The 20073-nt window shown below is 56.0% G+C and overlaps 1 protein-coding gene and 1 long non-coding RNA gene across 20 annotated transcripts in view; one reads left to right on the forward strand and one right to left on the reverse strand.

Moving 5' to 3' along the window:
• The window catches only part of NRXN2 (neurexin 2), a 305022-nt gene that overhangs the window by 256932 nt on the left and 28017 nt on the right, over nt 1–20073 (forward strand). For all 18 annotated transcript variants that reach the window (XM_039547771.1, XM_039547772.1, XM_039547773.1 and 15 more), the window contains one exon: nt 15353–15675. In XM_039547771.1, coding sequence (XP_039403705.1) covers nt 15353–15675 — 323 coding nt within the window. The remainder of the gene's footprint in view (nt 1–15352; nt 15676–20073) is intronic.
• Nucleotides 1028–10926, reverse strand: LOC120409530. 2 transcript variants are annotated; one of them, XR_005601324.1, is made up of 3 exons: nt 10777–10926; nt 9642–10009; nt 1028–3084 (listed from the first exon to the last, which is right to left on the reverse strand). It is a non-coding gene; the product is annotated as an uncharacterized LOC120409530 (long non-coding RNA). The 2 variants fall into 2 exon arrangements; XR_005601325.1 differs by having other exon boundaries at nt 9401–10009.

A 20073-nucleotide genomic window follows, 5' to 3' on the forward strand; every position in this document is an offset into this window, starting at 1 on the left:
GGGTACTTTAACCTAGTGGAAAGAGGCAGAACCAATGTCTGGAAATTAAAGCCAGACACATTCCACTGAGAAACAAGATGCACATTTTGACCAGGGTGGGCAATTAACCATTGGAACAAACGCCCCAGGGCAGGATGGCTGCCTCTCTGGAAGATGCTTTAGTCAAACCCAAGTGATTGGGATTTTGCAGGGTTAGCTTGGCGACATTCTCTGCCTGTGTTAGACAAGGCACCAGAGATGATCTAATGGTCCCTTCTGGCCTGAAAGCCATCAACCTATGAAATATTTGTACTGCTGTAGCACCTAAGAGCCCCTGGTCATGGACCAGGAGGCCACTGCACTAGGCCATGTACAAACACACAGCCAAGAGACAGTCCCTGCCTCATAGAGCTCCCAATCTGAGTCCAATGTTCTCAGTTCTTTTCAAAATCTGGCTGCTTATTGTGATGCCAAAATGCAGTATTGCCAGCTTGGGGTGGAGTCAGAAATCATGAGATTGGCTTAGAAATCATCACATTTTTTAAAAGAAGAAATCTGGGATTCTTCTTCTTTTGCGTTCTGCATTTTGAGTCTCTAGGACTCACATTTTCCAGCAACAAGGCAGTGTGTCCTACTGGGCAGAGCACTGGACCGGGACTTAGGGCGTCTGGGTTCACCCCCCAGCTCTGGCCTGCTGTGCCTCAGTTTCCCCTTCTGTAAAATGGGGATAAGACCCTCCTTTGTAAAACGCTTTGAGATCTGTGGAGGGAAACTAGGTAATAAATAAAACAGGAAGTGTTAAAACTTTTTTTTTTAAAGAGAACAGAAATTCTCACCTAATCCCATGATTCCTGGAGCTGGGGCTTTCAGGAAAAACACCAGCTATGATAATATTCCGAGAGTTGTCACAGCTGAGATCTAATACTCTTTTATACTAGTGTAAGCGAAAGACAAATTGAGCCCACTGTTTGCAGTGGAATCCTTCAAAAATAATAATTATCCCATAAACACTTCAGCAAGTTTTTTTTTGTTTTTTTTTTAGCTTGGGTTTATTTTTAACACCAACGCTGAGCATTGCAAAGATGCCCGAGGTGTCGAGACATTCCGATTCCCCTCTAAACGAATGGGAATCAAGTGTCTCAATCATCTTGGCTGAAAACACCACAGCTGAGAGCTATGTCTCAGGAGGGGATCTAACCAACAGTGTCATTTTAGCCCTTTGATGACTGAGTGTAAGAGATTTTGTGACTTGTGTGCTGGGGACCGGGTGAATTTGAAAAGGCCATCTCACAAACACAAGGTCCCCAAGGTTCTAAAGCTGCCACAGGAGTTCGGGTGCCTCCTGCATTTGCAGATGGTCCCTGCAGCAGGAGACTTTGTGAGCTCTTTAAGCATTGAACAGCCTTGTGATGGAAGTGGATCGTAGCTTCCCAACCATCCTGGGGCTGGATTTCCAAGGGATCGGCACCCACAAATCAGAGCAGGATTCTTCCAAAGCTTAGATCTCCTTTAGATCTGAAATAAAGGAGTCCGATTTCTCCCCGCTCCCCCAATGGGCTTTGAGCTATTTTGGAGAAGCCCCTTGAGTCAGGCTCCCAACATTCAAGACTTTGGCTGGCTTTCAGGGGCCAGTGAGGGGTGGCCATGAAGGAGGTCATCACCTGCCATGCTGTCGCAGTGTCCTGCCATGCCTACTTGTAAGACTCGGCACCAGTGCTCAAAGGGTTAAAGCTCTAACGGGCTGCACTGGAGGGGCCAGAGATTTAAAGGTCAATCAGGTGGGGGCTGGCAGTCACCCGGCCTCACTGCGAGCGTGGGTGGGTGTGAGGAAAAGGAGTTTGCCCTAGATTGGCACATCCCCACACACCCCCATCCATGCCCCCTCAGAACAACAGGGGCAGCAGCATCTTTCGGGGTTGGGCTCTGAATGTGGAAAATTTCCTCTGGATCAGGGCTGATCACCTGCTCCCTGGAGTTGCTCAGCCAAATGCCATTTCATCAACCAGCTTGTTGAGTGCCATTGTAAGCGACTTCGAGGGTATTTCATTCCGGGAAAAGTTGGAAATTTTGGCTTTTTGGTCTGACACAGGATGGCAAAAATAGTCAAAATCTCACATCATTTTGCAGGATGGAAAATCCTGCTGTTTTTAAATATTGTCCCTTCGTTTCGGTGCTGGATCTGGAAGGGTTAGAGTAACATGCTTTGATCCTCCCGCAAAAAATCACTGAGCTCCCGAACACTCTGTCCCTTCCCAGCCAGCTGTTTGATCCTCTAACCTGCCAGCCAAGAGATGAGGCATGAAGCCTGGAGCAGCTAGGCATACCATTAACCAAGTGTCTTCTTGGGCTCCCACCCCAGCTGTGGCCTGGTGGAGAGCACAGAACTGGTGTTCAGGACACCTGGGTTCTATTCCTGGCTCTGCTGCTGGGCGACTTTGGGCAAGTCTGCCTTTCCGTTCCTTGGTTTCCCCATCTGTAAAATGTAACACACTTTGAAAGTGCTGCAGTGGAGCTTGGCATTCCTGTGGAAGGAGAGCACACGTGGCCCTTGAGTGGGCCCTCGCTCAGCCACATCAAAGCAACGACCCTCTTCCTCCTGACACCCCACTTAGAACAACTTCGATCGCTTGGCAACATGAACAATGCAGTGGGTTCTTGAGCACCACCTACTGGCACATTAACTAGCTGCATAAGTACAGGCATCTCTCAGGGCACTCTCATAACAGGGTCCCAAGCTGCTCACCCCTTGGGAAGAGCCCAGCCTGTTATAACGCAGTCAGACAACCCTCATTTGGAGAGGGGATGTGCCTCCTTCCCTGCCAGCTCTTCCTCCTTTTAAGATTAGCATGGGTCCATTTGGACAGCCAAGGGCAGCGCTGACCAGGCCAGCTCAGGTCAGAACTGGCTCCAAACCTCATCCCTGAAAGCTCCAAACAGTCCAGGCTTGAGATCTGCACGTCGTCCGCGCCTTCTCCTCTTGGTTCAGCCCAAGGGCTCATGGGAGGCTGCTTCTCTGCAAATTCACTGCTGAACATCGAGGTGGGGCACAGAAGCCACCAACTTTGAGGGAGCTTCGCCTGCCAGGCAGAGGGGTGCTGGCAACTCCTGCAATGATGTTTTCTACCTCCAGCTGTCCAGCCCCTCCACACACACCCATCCATCCATCCCCTACACCCCCTTCCTTCCATCCATCCCCGCATACCCCCTTCCTTCCTTTCCCGCACACCCCCATCCATGCATCCCCCACACCTCCTTCCTTCCTTTCCCCCACACACCCCCAATCCATCCATCCGTCCCTGCACACACCCATCCATCCCCTACACCCCTTCCTTCCATCCATCCCCGCATACCCCCTTCCTTCCTTTCCCGCACACCCCCATCCATGCATCCCCCACACCTCCTTCCTTCCTTCCTTTCCCCCCCCCACCCCCAATCCATCCATCCGTCCCCCATGCCCCCATCCATCCGTCCCCGCACACAACCAACCAACCCCGACACCCCTTCCTTCCATCCATCCCCGCATACCCCCTTCCTTCCTTTCCCGCACACCCCCATCCATGCATGCCCCACACCTCCTTCCTTCCTTCCTTTCCCACACACACACCCCCAATCCATCCATCCGTCCCCCACGCCCCCATCCATCCCCTACACCCCTTCCTTCCATCCATCCCCGCATACCCCCTTCCTTCCTTTCCCGCACACCCCCATCCATGCATCCCCCACACCTCCGTCCTTCCTTCCTTTCCCCCACACACCCCCAATCCATCCATCCGTCCCCCATGCCCCCATCCATCCGTCCCCGCACACACCCATCCATCCCCTACACCCCTTCCTTCCATCCATCCCCGCATACCCCCTTCCTTCCTTTCCCGCACACCCCATCCATGCATCCCCCACACCTCCTTCCTTCCTTCCTTTCCCCCACACACCCCCAATCCATCCATCCGTCCCCACGCCCCATCCATCCGTCCCGCACACCCCTTCCTTCCATCCATCCCCGCATACCCCTTCCTTCCTTTCCCGCACACCCCATCCATGCATCCCCACACCTCCTTCCTTCCTTCCTTTCCCCCACACACCCCCAATCCATCCATCCGTCCCCCATGCCCCCATCCATCCATCCCCGCACACACCCATCCATCCCCTACACCCCTTCCTTCCATCCATCCCCGCATACCCCCTTCCTTCCTTTCCCGCACACCCCATCCATGCATCCCCCACACCTCCTTCCTTCCATCCCTCCCCGCATTCCCCCTTCCTTCCTTTCCCGCACACCCCCATCCATGCATCCCCCACACCTCCTTCCTTCCTTCCTTTCCCACACACACCCCCAATCCATCCATCCGTCCCCACGCCCCATCCATCCGTCCCCGCACACCCCTTCCTTCCATCCATCCCGCATACCCCTTCCTTCCTTTCCCGCACACCCCATCCATGCATCCCCACACCTCCTTCCTTCCTTCCTTTCCCCACACACCCCAATCCATCCATCCGTCCCCATGCCCCATCCATCCATCCCCGCACACACCCATCCATCCCCTACACCCTTCCTTCCATCCATCCCCGCATACCCCTTCCTTCCTTTCCCGCACACCCCATCCATGCATCCCCACACCTCCTTCCTTCCATCCATCCGCATACCCCTTCCTTCCTTTCCACACACCCAATCCATCCATCCGTCCCCCACGCCCCCCATCCATCCGTCCCCGCACACTCCCATCCATCCATCCCCTACACCCCCTTCCTTCCATCCGTCCCCTACACCCCCATCCATCCATCTGTCCCCCACACCCCCTTCCTTCCTTTCCCGCACACCCCCATCCATCCATCTATCCAACACTCCCCCTTCCTTCCTTCCTTCCGCACATCCCCCATCCATCCATCCCCTACACCCACTTCCATCCATCCCCTACACCCCTTCCTTCCATCCATCCCCACACCGCCTTCCTTCCATCCATCCCTGCACACCCCGTTCCATCCATCTGTCCCCCACACCGCCGTCCTTCCATCCAGCCCCACAAACCCCCTTCCTTCCTTCCCCACACCTCCATCCATCCATCCTCACCCCCTTCCTTCCTTTCCCCACACACCCCAATCCATCCATCCGTCCCCTACACCCGCTTCCTTCCTTCCCCACCCTCCATCCGTCCCCTACACCCCCTTCCTTCCATCCATCCCCGCACACCCCCTTCCTTCCTTTCCCGCACACCCCCATCCATGCAGCCCCACACCTCCTTCCTTCCTTCCTTTCCCACACACACCCCCAATCCATCCATCCGTCCCCACGCCCATCCATCCGTCCCCGCACACCCCATCCATCTATCCATCCCCACACCCTTCCTTCCTTTCCCGCACACCCCATCCATTCATCCATCCCCACGCCCCCTTCCTTCCTTTCCCGCACACCCCATCCATTCATCTATCCAACACTACCCTTCCTTCCTTCCCCACACCTCCATCCATTCATCCCCCACACCCTCTTCCTTCCTTTCCCACATCCCCCCAATCCATCCATCCGTCCCCTACACACGCTTCCTTCCTTCCCCACCCTCCATCTGTCCCCTACACCCCTTCCTTCCATCCATCCCCGCACACCCCTTCCTTCCTTTCCCACACACCCCCATCCATTCATCTATCCAACACTACCCCTTCCTTCCCCACACCTCCGTCCATCTATCCCCCACACCCCTTCCTTCCTTTCCCACACACACCCCCAATCCATCCGTCCGTCCCTACACCCCTTCCTTCCTTCCCCACCCCATCCATCCGTCCCCTACACCCCCTTCCTTCCATCCGTCCCTCGCACACCACTTCCTTCCTTTCCCGGACACCCCATCAATCCATCCAACACTCCCCCGTCCTTCCTTCCTTCCCCACCCCCCCATCCACCTGTCCCCACACTCCTTTGCTTCCTTTCCCGCACACCCCCAATCCATCCATCCGTCCCCTACACCCCCTTCCTTCCATCCCCGCACACCCCCATCCATCCATCTGTCCAACACTCCCCTTTCCTTCCTTCCATCCCCGCACACACCCTTCCTTCCTTTCCTGCACACCCCCATCCATCCGTCCCCCACACCCCTTCCTTTCTTCTATTCCCACACTCCCCAAATCCATCCATCCGTCCCCTACACCCCCTTCCTTCCATCCCTGCACACCCCTATCCATCCATCTGTCCAACACTCCCGCTTCCTTCCCTCCATCCCCGTACACCCCCTTCCTTCCTTCCATCCCCCACACCACCTTCCTTCCATCCGTCCAACACTCCCCCTTCCTTCCCCGCACACGCCCATCCATCTGTCCCCCACGCCCCCTTCCTTTCTTCCATCCCCACACCCCCTCATCCATCCATCCCCCACACTCCTTTCCTTCCATCCCCGCACACCCCGATCCATCCATCTGTCCCCCACACTCCCTTCCATCCTCAAACACCCCCATCCATCCATCCCCACACACATCCATCCATCCGTCTCCCACACCTCCTTCCTTTCTTCCATACCCACACACCCCCATCCACCCATCCGTCCCCACACCTTCCTTTCTTCTGTCCATCCCACATCCCCATCCATCCATCCATACCAACAGACCCCATCCATCTGTCCCCACACACCTTCCATCCATTTGTCCCCACACCCCTTCCTTCCATCCCCACACACCACGATCCATCTCTCCATCCACCCACACACCCCCATCCATCCCTTCCTCCTCACACACCCTCTTTTCCATCCACACACACACCCTTCCTTCTATCCATCCAACACTCCCCCTTCCTTCCTTCCATCCCCACACACCCCCATCCGTCTGTCCCCCACGCCCCCGTCCTTCCTTCCATCCTCACACACCCTCATCTCTCCATCCCCACACACATCCAGCCCTCCGTCTCCCACACCCTTCCTTTCTTCCATCCCCACACCCTCCCATCTATCCATCTGTCCCCCCCACTCCCGTCCTTCCTTCCATCTCCACATACATCCCTCCATCCCCACACACTCCCATCCATCCACCCCCCCACACTCCCATCCATCCATCCGTCCCCCACCTCCCCTCCCTTTCTTCCATCCCCACACACCCCCATCCATCCATCATCCACACACCCTTCCTTTCTTCTGTCCATCCCCACACTCCCATCCATCCCCAAACCCAATCCATCCATCCCAACAGACCCTCATCCATCCGTCCCCACACACCCCCTTCCATCCGTCACACACACACACCCATCCATCCATTCGTACCCACCGCCCCCATCCATCTCTCCATCCCCTCCACATCCTTATCCCTCCATCCGTCCCCACATACCCTTCCACCCATCCATCCCCCCCACACACCCGTCCATCAATCCATCCCCACACACCCCCATCCACCCGTCCATCAATCCATCCCCACATCCCCCTTCCTTCCTTCCATCCCCCACACCCCCCCCCATCCATCTATCCGGACCCCACACCGCCTTCCTTCCTTCCATCCCCCCCGACACATCCATCCATCCGTCCATCTCCACACACACCGATCCATCTGTCCCCACACACACCCTTCCTTCCTTCCATCCCCCACAGCCCCTTCCTTTCTTCCGTCCATCCCCACACGCCATCCATCCATACCAAAAGCCCCCCATCATCCGTCCCCACACCTCCTTCCTTCCTTCCGTCCCCACACACCCCATACATCCATTCAACCCCCCACCACCATCCATCCAGCCCCACGCACTCCATCCATCTCTCTATCCCCACACACACCCATGCATCCGTCCCCACACCCCCTTTCTTCCTTCCATCCTCACCCACTCCCATCTATCCATCTGTCCCCACACACCCTTCGACCCATCCATCCCCCCCACACCCATCCATCAATCCATCCCCACACCTCCTTCCTTCCATCCATCCCCATACACCCTCACCCGTCTATCCAGCCCCCATAACACCTTCCTTCCTTCCATTCCCATACACATACCCATCCATCAATTCGTCCTCCCACACCCTTCCTTCCTTCCATCCTCACACAACACCATCCATCCATCCCCCACGCCCCCTTCCTTTATTCCATCCCCACACCCCATCCATCCATACCAAAAGCCCCCCATCATCCGTCCCCACACACCCCCTTCCATCCATTCATCCCCACACACCCCCTTCCATCCATTCATCCCCACACACATCCATCCCTCCATCCTCCACACCCCCTTCCTTTCTTCCGTCCATCCCCACACACCATCCATCCATCCCCACACACCATCCATCCATACAGACCCCCATCCATCCGTTCCCACAAACCCCATCCATCCATTCATCCCCAAACCCCTTCCTTCCTTCCATCCTCACAAACCCCCATTCCTCCATCCCCCACACACACCCGTCCATCAATCCATCCCCCCACACTCCCATCCATCCATCCGTCCCCCACACCCCCTTCCTTTCTTCCGTCCATCCCCACACCCCCATCCGTCCATCCCCACACACTATCCATACATACCAACATGCCCCCTTACATCCATCCATCCCCACACCCCCATCCATCCATCCCCACACACCATCCATCCGTCCCCACACCTTCCTTTCTTCTGTCCATCCCCACACCCCATCCATCCATCCCCACACACCATCCATCCATACCAACATGCCCCTTCCATCCATCCATCCCCACACCCTTCCATCCATCTGTCCCCCCACACCCATCCATCCGTCCCACACCCCTTCCTTCCTTCCGTCCCCACACACCCCATCCATCCATTCATCCCCACACCCCTTCCTTCCATCCTCACACACCCATCCATCTCTCCATTCGTCCCCACACCCCTTTTTCTTCCTTCCATCCTCACACACTGCCATCTATCCATCCCTCCCTACACACCCTTCCATCAGTCCCCACACCCCCATCCATCCATCCATCCCTACCCACCCTTCCATCAGTCCCCACACCGCCTTCCATCCATCCATCCATCCCCACACACCCCCATCCATCCCTCCAAACCCACATACCCCCATCCATCCGTCCGTCCCCCCACACTCCCTTCCTTCCTTCCATCCTCACACCCCCATCTATCCCTCCATCCTCACACACACCCTTCCATCTGTCTCCACACACTTCTTTCCTTTCATCCGTCCACACGCCCACCCTCCCGTCCATCCATCACCCCCGACACACCCATCCATCCCTCTGTCCCCACATACACCCTTCCTTCCTTCTTTCCCCACATACCCCTCCATCCATCCCCACACATCCCCATTCATCCATCCGTCCTCACATGCAACCATTCATCCATCCATCCCCCATACACACCTCTCTGTTTATCTATTATCTCATTCACTAGTCAATTCATCTGCCTGACCCATGTCTCCCCACACACACTCCTAGCCAGCAGCTCAACTACCCCTTCAGCACCAAGGCATCCCCAACCTTGTCCCGGCCTGGTGCCTGCTGCACTCACAGTAGGCCTGGCCTTTCAACTCGCCGCACTAACCAGAGCCCAGTCTGGCAGTGCAAACTCTGGGGTGGGCTTTGGTCTCTGCTACCAGGAGAAAGGCACTGGGAAGAGACCAGCCCTCTCCCCTGGGAGCAGTGCTCCATGCCCCCCTGCCTGTCGGTTTGTGTGGAGACGCCTTTGTGGGCAGCCTAGTTCCCCCAGGCCACCCTTTTCTGGGACTAAGATTAAATCAGACAGCACTAACTTCCCGCTCTTGATTTCTGGCCTGTGCCCTGGGTGGCTCTGCTGCTGCAGCCTGAACCCAGCTGTGCAGCCCCAACCCATGCTCAAACCAGGTGTCCAGAGATTGGGAGAAATGCCCCAGTTTGTGGATGATTCCAAGCAGGGATCCACTGTTGTTCAGCTTCACGGCTTGCCACTTGAACTTCTGTCATCAGCCCTGACTGAGAGGGGAGACCCCCGCTCTGGTGAGCCCCTGCCCCACTTCCTCAGAGGCCTGACTTTCGGCACTGCTGATGTTTGGGAGATCAGGCTGGGTCGCTGGGCACAGGGGCGCTGCCCACGCGGGATAAGGAGCAAGCATCTCGGGACAGATCGTCTGTACCAGCGTCCCTGAGGGATAAAACACAGGAAGAGATGAGGATAGCAGAGAAGCAAGCAGGTCTGCCTCAGAATAATGCTTCCCTGGAGGCTTTTCAGCCGGTGTGGTAGCACCAGCTGCTCCATTAGGCTGGCTTGCTCATTCCCCTGAGACACACACACACACACAAACAAACCCTTCTCCTGCTGGCAAGTCAGCTGGATTTAAACTAAGCCCCAACAAATGTGCATTTGCCACAAGGGTCTCATGCCTCACAGATGAGCTGATGCTTCCCCTTTTCACAAGCATCCTGAGGTTGGTGATCATCAGTGTTCACAAGCGTGACAAGTTTGGTGAGGCTCTGTTTGCAAGCGGCATGAGTTTGTTAACCCTCAGCCTTCACAAGCCTCACAACTTTGCCAGGCCTCACACCTCCCACCAGAGCAATCACAGGGGGTTTGGGTGTGGGGAAGGAATCCAAGACAAATTTAACACAGGGCAGTATTGTGTGTGTATACACACATCCGGGTGTAGGCCCTGAAAAAAATCCAGGTGGCAAATAAACCACATAACAAATAAGCTCTTTAAATAAGCAACAAACAAACCAAAAAATCCATCTAACGAGAGTGAAAACTAATTAACGCGCTAAACCCCCCCAAACTCAGGGAAAAACAAATGACTGGCAGGAGTCCGAGCAGTTGGGTGCCGATTTCTTAACCCCAAGCAAAAGAAAATTAAAACAAAAATAATCCTGTTTTCTAAAAAAACCCAAGAAGCTGAAACTCAGAGGGTTAAAAACCTGCCGATTTCCAGAGTATTCATCCAAAGCTGAAGCTGTTGTAAAGTCAGAGCGTTAACCAGCTGATAACGGTTCAGTAAGAGCCATCTGGAGTCGGTTTTGCTCACAACAGAAGGTCCCTTTAACAATCCTCCTCTCCTCTCTTTTTTTTAAAAGGCATCTTTGAAGGGGTGGGGGGAGGAGAGTTGGCCAGGATTTGCTTTCTAAACTGCTCTGCACCACCTGGATGGCAGCTGGGACGTGGCTAATGAGAGGGAGGGGCAGGGGCAGGTTGGAAGGCAGATCAATTTGATGGCACTGCTTCGGTCCCCGCATGCGGCCCCCAGATTTAGATCAGCTGCTGGTGCTCCCCTCCACCCCAGCCCCCAAAACACATCCCAGCTAGCATCTGCCTGTAACAGCCCAGTGTGGGCAACCTGGCCCGGATCCCATTTATACTCATGGGTCCCCCTTGCTCCTCCAGCCAGCTCTGCATCCCCACACCCCACGGGCCCAGCCCCTCCCCACGAACACTTCCTCAGCTCTTCCCCCGCAGAGACACAAACCCCTCACCAGCCTCTCCTCATACACCCCTCCCCCATGGACACATACCCTTCACCAGCCCCTCCCCACACAGCCCTCCCCCTAAACACATACCCCTCTCCAGCCCCTCCCCACGCACACCTCGCCAGCCACTCCTCCCATAAACATATACCCCTCCTCAGCCATTCCCCACACACAGCTCACCAGCCCCTACCCCATAGACACCTTCCCCTCCTCAGGCCCTCCCACTTACACACATACCCCTTCCCATCCCCTCCCCACACACACCTCCACAGCCCCTCTCCCCATAGACACATACCCCTCTCCCGCCCCTCCCCACACACACTTCCCAAGCCCTTCCCCCCTCATAGACACATACTCCTCCCCATCCCATCCTCACACACCTCCCCACCCCCATAGACACATACCCCTCTCCACCCCCTCCCCACATACTCACATACCCCCTCACCAGCCTCTCTCCACACACCTGGCCCCCATAGATACATACCCCCAACTAGCCCCTCCCCCCCTAGATACATACCCCTCTCCAGCCCCTCCCCACACACACCTCCACAGCCCCTCTCCCCATAGACACATACCCCTCTCCAACCACTCCCTATACACACCTCCCCATTCCCTCCCACATACACACATACCCCTCTCCAGTCCCTCCACCCACACACCTCCTCAGCCCCTCCCCCATAGACACATACCCCTCTCCAGCTCCTCCCCACACACACCTCCCCAGACCCTCCCACCATAGACATGTACCCCTCTTCAGCCCCTCACCACAGACACCTCTGCAGCCCCTCTCCTCACAGACACGAACCCCTCCCCTCCCCACACACATCTCCCCAGCCCCTCCCCCTCATAGACAAGTACCCCTTCCCAGACACTCCCCAAACACACGGCCCAGACCCTCCTCCATAGACACATACACCTCCTCAGCCCCTCCCCACGCACACCTCACCAGTCCCTCCCCCCATAGACACGTACCACTCACCAGGCCCTCCCCATACACTCCTTCACAGCCCCTCTCCCCTTAGACACATACTCCTCACCAGCCCCTTTCCACGCACCCCTCACCAGTCCCTTCCCATCATAGACACATACCCCTCTCCAGCCCCTCCACACACACACACCTCCCCAGGCCCTCTCTCCATAGACAAGTACTCCTCTGCACACACACCTCCCCAGCCCCTCCCCCTCATAGACATGGACCCCTCGCCAGCCCCTCTCCACACACATCTCACCAGTCCCTCCCTCCATAGACACATCCCTTCCCATACCCTCCCCACACACACCTCCCCAGTCCCTCCCACTTACACACGTGCCCCTCTCCATCCCTTCCCCACACACACCTCCCTGGCCCCTCCCCCATACACACGTACCCCTCTCCAGTCCTTCCCCACACAAAGCTCACCAGCCCCTCCCCCTTTTAGACACGTACCCCTCACAAGCCCCCCCCCACACACACTTCCCCAGCCCTTCTCCCTCATACACATACTCCTCCCCATCCCCTCCTCACACACACCTCCCCAGCCCCACCCCCGTAGACACATACCCCGCTCCAGCCCCTTCCCTCATACTCACTTACCCCTCACCAGCCTCTCTCCACATACCTGGCCCCCATAGACACATACGCCTCACCAGCCCGTCCCCACACACACCTCCCCAGTCACTGCCCCTCATAGACAAATACCCCTCACCAGCCCCTCCCCCCATAGATACATACCCCTCTCCAGCCCTTCCCGCCACACACCTCACCAGCCCCTATCCCACAGACACCTTCCCCCCTCCAGTTCCTCCCCACGAACTCTTCCCCTGCCTGTCCCCCCCATAGCCACGTACCCCTCTCCAGCCCCTCCCCACACACACCTCTGCAGCCCCTCTCCCCATAGACACATACCCCTTCCCAACCCCTCCCCACACACACCTCCCCAGTCCCTCCCACATACACATGTACCCCTCCCCATCTCCTTCCCACACACACCTCCCCGGCCTCTCCCCCATAGCCATGTACCCCTCTCCAGCTCCTCCCCACACACACCTCTGCAGCCCCTCCCCTCATAAACATGTACCCCTCCCGGTCCCCTCCCCACACAAACCTCCCTGGCCCCACCACCATATACACGTACCACGCGAAGGCCCCTCCCCACATACACCTCCCCAGCCCCTCCCCTATAGACATGTACCCCTCTCCAGCCACTCCCAAACCTCTCCCCAGCCCCTCCCCCCATAGACACAGACCTCTCGCCAGCCCCTCCCCACACACACCTGCCGAGTCCCACCCACCATAGACATGAACCCCTCCCCAGCCCATCCCCCCATAGACACACAGCCCTCTCCAGCCCCTCCCCACACACACGCCCTCCCCACAGTCTCCTAGGTGGGCAGGTGCGTCTGGCTTCTTCCCCCTCAGCCTGGGCAGCTGCACTGCAGCCTTCTGTCTGACATGGGGGGAGGAGGGGCTGCACAGCTCTGATGCTGTGAACTCCTGGGCCAACCAACTCATGCCCCAACACTGCCCCTTCACCGCACACACTCCTTCCCCATTAGCTGGCCAGACCAGAGCCAGCACCCTGAGAGGGGAAGGGCCTCATGTCCCATTCCCCGCCCCCATGAGCCAGTCATTCCCCCCTTCCATCTCCTGCAGTGGGGCCAGATTGGAGCTGGCGCCCCCTAGAGGGGAAGGGCCCCATATCCCATTATCAGCCAGAGGAGATCTAACAATTCAAATGTCTGGGTTGTGCCCAGCACCTCTCTGTGCCTGCATGTCTCTCGCTCCTCCTCCGCTCACTGTCTCTGTTCCATGCAGGGGCTGTGAATGCAGAAATGGGTCCCAAGGGTCTGGAAGGGAAAGGGGGGCAGTTTGGGAGGGAAGGCAGATAGATAGATAGATGAGTGAGTATAGGGATGAATGGGTGGAGAAGGAATAGGGATGGAGGAGGTGGATGGATGGTGGAATGGGAGTGGATAGATGCAGAGCGTGGGGGTATAGATGGAGGGGTGTTCAGGGATGTTGGATGAGTGGAGGTGTGGGAGATGGAGGGATATGGGGGCAGATGGAGGGGCGGGGAGGTGTGGATGGAGAGGTGGGGGGATTGGGTTGGGGGATGGAAGGATGTGTCTGGGGACGGATACATGGAGGGTGTGGAGGGATAATGGTGGGAGGAATGTGGGAGAGGATGGGGGTGGATCAATGGGGGATGGAGGGAGGGAAGTGGTGATTGGGGGTGGATAGATGGAAGGGGTAGTTGGGCAGATGGAGGAGGGATGGATGGAGGGGATGGAAGAAGGGGTGTGTGGTTGGGGTGGAGGGCAATAGGAGGATGGAGGGAAGGCGGGGGTTGGATGGATGGAAAGGAGTGGAGGGAGAGGCGTGGAGGGATTTGAGGGCATGGAAGAAGGGGTGTGGTTGGGGATGGAGGAAGCGAGGAAATTGCATGGAAGGAGGTGGCGGGGATGGAAGAAGGGGTGTGGTTGGGGATGGAGGAAGCGAGGGAATTGCATGGAAGGGGGTGGCGGGGATGGAAGAAGGGGTGTGGTTGGGGATGGAGGAAACGAGGGAATTGCATGGAAGGGGATGGAGGGGATGGAAGAAGGGGTGTGGTTGGGGATGGAGGAAACGAGGGAATTGCATGGAAGGGGATGGAGGGGATGGAAGAAGATGGGTGGTTGGGGGTAGAGAGAGGGCTGTGTGACAGCCCGAAGCCATGTGCAGGTGCGTTAGGAGCCAGTGCAGGGGTGGGTGACTGGCAGGGAGTGAAGTGGGAGGAGGAAGTGAGACCATGGGGCAGGGGCATCGCTGTGGCCCCCAGTCAGGGCAGTGGCTGGGGGGCTGTCATGGGGACCCCTGCCTTCTGCAGCCCCTGGCTGGCTGAGCTCTGCTTCTCTCCCGGCCCGCCATTCACTCAGGATCTTTCTTTCTCTGTTTATTCTTCCCTCCCCTGCCACCCCCACCATGTGACTCCATCCTTCCTTCCCCCTATGGGCCTCATCCCTCCCCTTTCTCCCTTCCCCACCCTGACTCCCCTGCACCCCGTCTTGGCAGGTCGACAGCTGACAATATTTAACAGTCAGGCCGCCATCAAGATCGGAGGCCGGGATCAGGGCCGCCCCTTCCAGGGCCAGATCTCGGGGCTCTACTACAACGGGCTCAAGGTGCTGTCCCTGGCAGCCGAGAGTGACCCCAACGTGTGGGTGGAGGGGAACCTCCGGTTGGTGGGTGAGGTGCCCTCTGTCATGACCACCGAGACCACTGCCACCACCCTGCTGGCCGACATGTCCACCACCATCATGGAGACCACCACCACCATGGCCACCACCACCACGCGGCGCGGCCGCTCTCCCACCATGCGTGACAGCATCACCCAGGTGAGTGGGGGGAAGGAACCAAGGGGGGGGAGCGGAGAGAGGAAGGTGAGGGGGAGTCTGGTACCCAGAGGAGGGGAGATAAGAAATTGAGGCAGGGGATCTGGTACTCAGGGGTAGGGGAGATGGGAAGATGGGGGGACGTCTGGTTCCCGGGGAAGGGAGATGGGAAGGTGGGGGGGTCTGGTACTCGGGAGAAGGGAGGTGGGAAAGTGGCGGGGTCTGGTACCCGGGGGAAGGGAGATGGGAAAGTGGGGGAGGTCTGGTACCCGGGGGAAGGGAGATGGGAAAGTGGGGGAGGTCTGGTACCCAGGGCAGGGGAGATGGGAAAGTGTGGGGGGGTCTGGTTACCTGGGGAAGGGGAGATGAGAAGGTGCGAGGGGACTTGTACTCAGGGGAGGGGAGATGGGAAGATGGGGGGAGGTCTGGTAACCAGGGGGGGCTGTATGAAGATTTTGGGAGTCAGGCAAGATGCAAGGGGGCTGGGTGGGGCTGGCTTTCCTATCCTGTATCCCCATCCCCTGCGCTCCCCAAGAGCTGGCAACTCCCAGGTAAGGCAGGGGACCCGTGAGATGCCAGGGGATGCCTGTGGGGTCTAGTCTCCTGTCCTGGCACAGTTGCAGGGCTTGCTGCCCTGCTGTCCCGCTGCCTGGTCTCTGAGTGCCCCCCTTGTCAAAGATCCACAGGCTTGGGGCTGTGCCCCTGGCTTTGGAACAGTTTCTTGGAGGAAGTGCCAGACCCCAGGGCTCTCACTCTTCCTCTAGGGCAGGCTACCCGGCCTCCCTGTCTTCTGAGACTGACCCTCTGGGGTTTGGCCCTCCTGCTTCCCCCTGAGCTCTGCCCAGCGAGTCCAGCTGAGACAGGCTCCTGGCAGGGCCTTGGCCACCCCTCAGGACTGATGCCCCTCAGCCGGCATTTCCAGTGACCCTCAAGCAGCGTCCCCAGGGCAGTTGGTTTATTAGTCACCTGGCGCCAGCAGAGGCAGCCTGTGGCTTAGCACAGAGAGCTGAAGGTTAAAGCACAGTCCATTCTGCTCAGCCCAGTTCCCGGCCCCGGGGTCAGGCTCTGTCTGTCTGTCTGCCCGCCTCGGTCTGTTCCCAGGTGGGAGCTGTCAGCTTCCTCCAGCAGCCAGCGCTTCTCTCCCAGCTCCCCCTCTAGTCCTTCCTTCTCCAGCTGGGGTCTCGGCTCAACTTCCCTGCTGAGAGGTGGAGAAATCCTTGGCTGCTCTAGGTGGCATTGGCCTGGTGATCAGGTTTGCCATTCTCTTCTTGGATTTGCCATTGATTTGGGGTTGTTGTGACTCATCCAGGCTCAGACAGCAAGGTGACATTCATACCTATGTCTGCCAGCCTGCCCTAAGAGCAGGCAGTCCTTTCTTCCCCATTGGGGAGCCATGCAAAATACTGGGGAAACACATAGGCTTCATAAAACTGTTACAGAAAATTCCGACTTTGTCACTCACCCTCATGGGCCAGGCATCCTCCAGACCTTTACCTCTCCTGGGGAGATGGCAGCACACTGCAGATGAACCATGCTCCCCTGCAGGTGCTTCCTTGGGAGCCTGTGGCCAGAGATACACAACACCCAGGTAGCTTTCTGAAACCAAAGTAGTGTGCAGCTAGCAAGAGGTTCAGTGCATTGGAGACGAAGGATGTTTACAGTCTGCACACGTGTCTATCTAGTGCTTGTCTACACAGGAACGCTAAACTGGATTGAGGGAGTGGGTGAATTGAAAGCGGACTAGCTATTCCTGTTTAATTCTGTGTGAGGAGTGGACACTGATTCCAGATTAAGAGCATCCACAGATACAAACCCTTACCAGCCCCTTTTCCCCCAGAAAACTAGGCAGGGCTAGTTTCTCCAGACTCACTTGATTTGGTCCCCCTTTAAGCCCTGCTAGGATCTTTTGTTCTCCCGGATCTGCTCTAGTCAAACCAGGCTGGCGGAAGACTGGAGGTGGAATCCTCAGTGCTAACAGACTTGGTATGTTGTCCCTTAGTAAGCTGGGAGCACTTGGGGAGAAGTGGCTTGGTGGAGCCATTCTCTGCCCGTGCCCTGATGCTGGCCAACCTGCTAGTTCTCATGGGAGACTTTAATCACCCTGATATCTGCTGGGAGAGCAATACAGCAGTGCACAGACAATCCAGGAAGTTTTTGGAAAATGTAGGGGACAATTTCCTGGTGCAAGTGCTGGAGGAACCAACTAGAGGCAGAGCTCTTCTTGACCTGATGCTCACAAACCGGGAAGAATTAGTAGGGGAAGCAAAGGTCGATGGGAACCTGGGAGGCAGTGATCATGAGATGGTCAAGTTCAGGATCCTGACACAAGGAAGAAAGGAGAGCAGCAGAATATGGACCCTGGACTTTAGAAAAGCAGACTTTGACTCCCTCAGGGAACTGATGGGTGGGATCCCCTGGGAGAATAATGTGAGGGGCAAAGGAGTCCAGGAGAGCTGGCTATATTTTAAAGAATCCTTATTGAGGTTGCAGGAACAAACCATCCCGATGTGTAGTAAGACTAGTAAATATGGCAAGCAACCAACTTGGCTTAATACTGAAATCCTTGCTGATCTTAAACACAAAAAAGAAGCTTACAAGAAGTAGGAGATTGGACAAATGACCAGGGACGAGTATAAAAATATTGCTCAGGCATGCAGGAGTGAAATCAAGAAGGCCAAATCACACTTGGAGTTGCAGCTAGCAAGAGATGTTAAGAATAACAAGAAGGGTTTCTTCAGGTATGTTATGGGGTACGTCCAGACTACCCGCCAGATCGGCGGGTAGTGATCGATCTATCGGGGAACGATATATTGCATCTCATCTAGACACGATATATCGATCCCCAAACGTGCTCCTGTCGACTCCAAACTCCACCAGGGCGAGCATCGGAAGCGGAGTTGACAGGGTACCCGTGGCCGTCGATCCTGCGCCATGAGGACAGGAGGTAGGTCGAAATAAGATACGTCGACTTCAGCTATGCCAGGGGTAAGCAACCTATGGCACGTGTGCCAAAGGTGGCACGCAAGCTGATTTTCAGTGGCACTCACACTGCGTGGGTCCTGGCCACCAGTGCGGGGGGGTCTGCATTTTAATTTAATTTTAAATTAAGCTTCTTAATCTTTTTAAAACCCTTATTTACTTTACATACAACAATAGTCTAGTTATATATTATAGACTTATAGAAAGAGACCTTCTAAAAATGTTAAAATGTATTACTAGCACGCAAAACCTTAAATCAGAGTGAATAAATGAAGACTCGGCACACCACTTCTGAAAGGTTGCCGACCCCTGAGCTACGCTATTCCCGTAGCTGAAGTTGTGTATCTTACATCGACACCCCCCGCCACCAAGTGTAGACCAGGACTTTAGCAACAAGAAGAAAGTCAAGGAAAGTGTGGGCCCCTTACTGAATGAGGGAGGCAACCTAGTGACAGAGGATGTGGAAAAAGCTAATGTACTCAATGCTTTTTTTTGCCTCTGTCTTCACAAACAAGGTCAGCATGGGGAGGAGGTGACCAGCCCTCTGTGGAGAAAGAAGTCGTTCGGGACTATTTAGAAAAGCTGGATGAGCACAAGTCCATGGGGCCAGATGCGCTGCATCCGAGGGTGCTAAAGGAGTTGGCAGATGTGATTACAGAGCCATTGGCCATTATCTTTGAAAACTCATGGTGATTGGGGGAGGTCCCGGATGACTGGAAAAAGGCTAATGTAGTGCCCATCTTTGAAAAAGGGAAGAAGGAGGATCTGGGGAACTACAGACCAGTCAGCTTCACCTCAGTCCCTGAAAAAATCATGGAGCAGGTCCTCAAGGAATCAATTCTGAAGCACTCAGAGGAGAGGAGAGTGATTAGGAACAGTCAGCATGGATTCACCAAGGGCAAATCATGTCTGACTAACCTAATTGCCTTCTATGAGGAGATAACTGGGTCTGTGGATGAGGGGAAAGCAGTGGATGTGTTATTCCTTGACTTTAGCAAAACTTTTTATACGGTCTCCCACGGTATTCTTGCCAGCAAGTTAAAGACGTATGGGCTGGATGAATGGACTATAAGGTGGATAGAAAGCTGGCTAGATTGTCGGGTTCAACGGGTAGTGATCAATGACTCCATGTCTAGTTGACAACCAGTATCAAAAGGAGTGACCCAAGGTCCTGGGGCCGGTTTTGTTCAATATCTTCATTAATGATCTGGAGGATGGTGTGGACTGCACTCTCAGCAAGTTTGCAGATGACACTAAACTGGGAGGAGTGGTAGATACACTGGAGGGTAGGGATAGCATACAGAGGGGTCTAGACAAATTAAAGGATTGGGCCAAAAAAAACCTGATGAGGTTCAACAGGGACAAGTGCAGAGTCCTGCACTTAGGACGGAAGAATCCCATGCACTGCTACAGACTAGGGAC

This window comes from Mauremys reevesii, linkage group 7 (assembly GCF_016161935.1).
Source record: "Mauremys reevesii isolate NIE-2019 linkage group 7, ASM1616193v1, whole genome shotgun sequence".
Lineage (NCBI taxonomy): Eukaryota > Metazoa > Chordata > Testudines > Geoemydidae > Mauremys > Mauremys reevesii.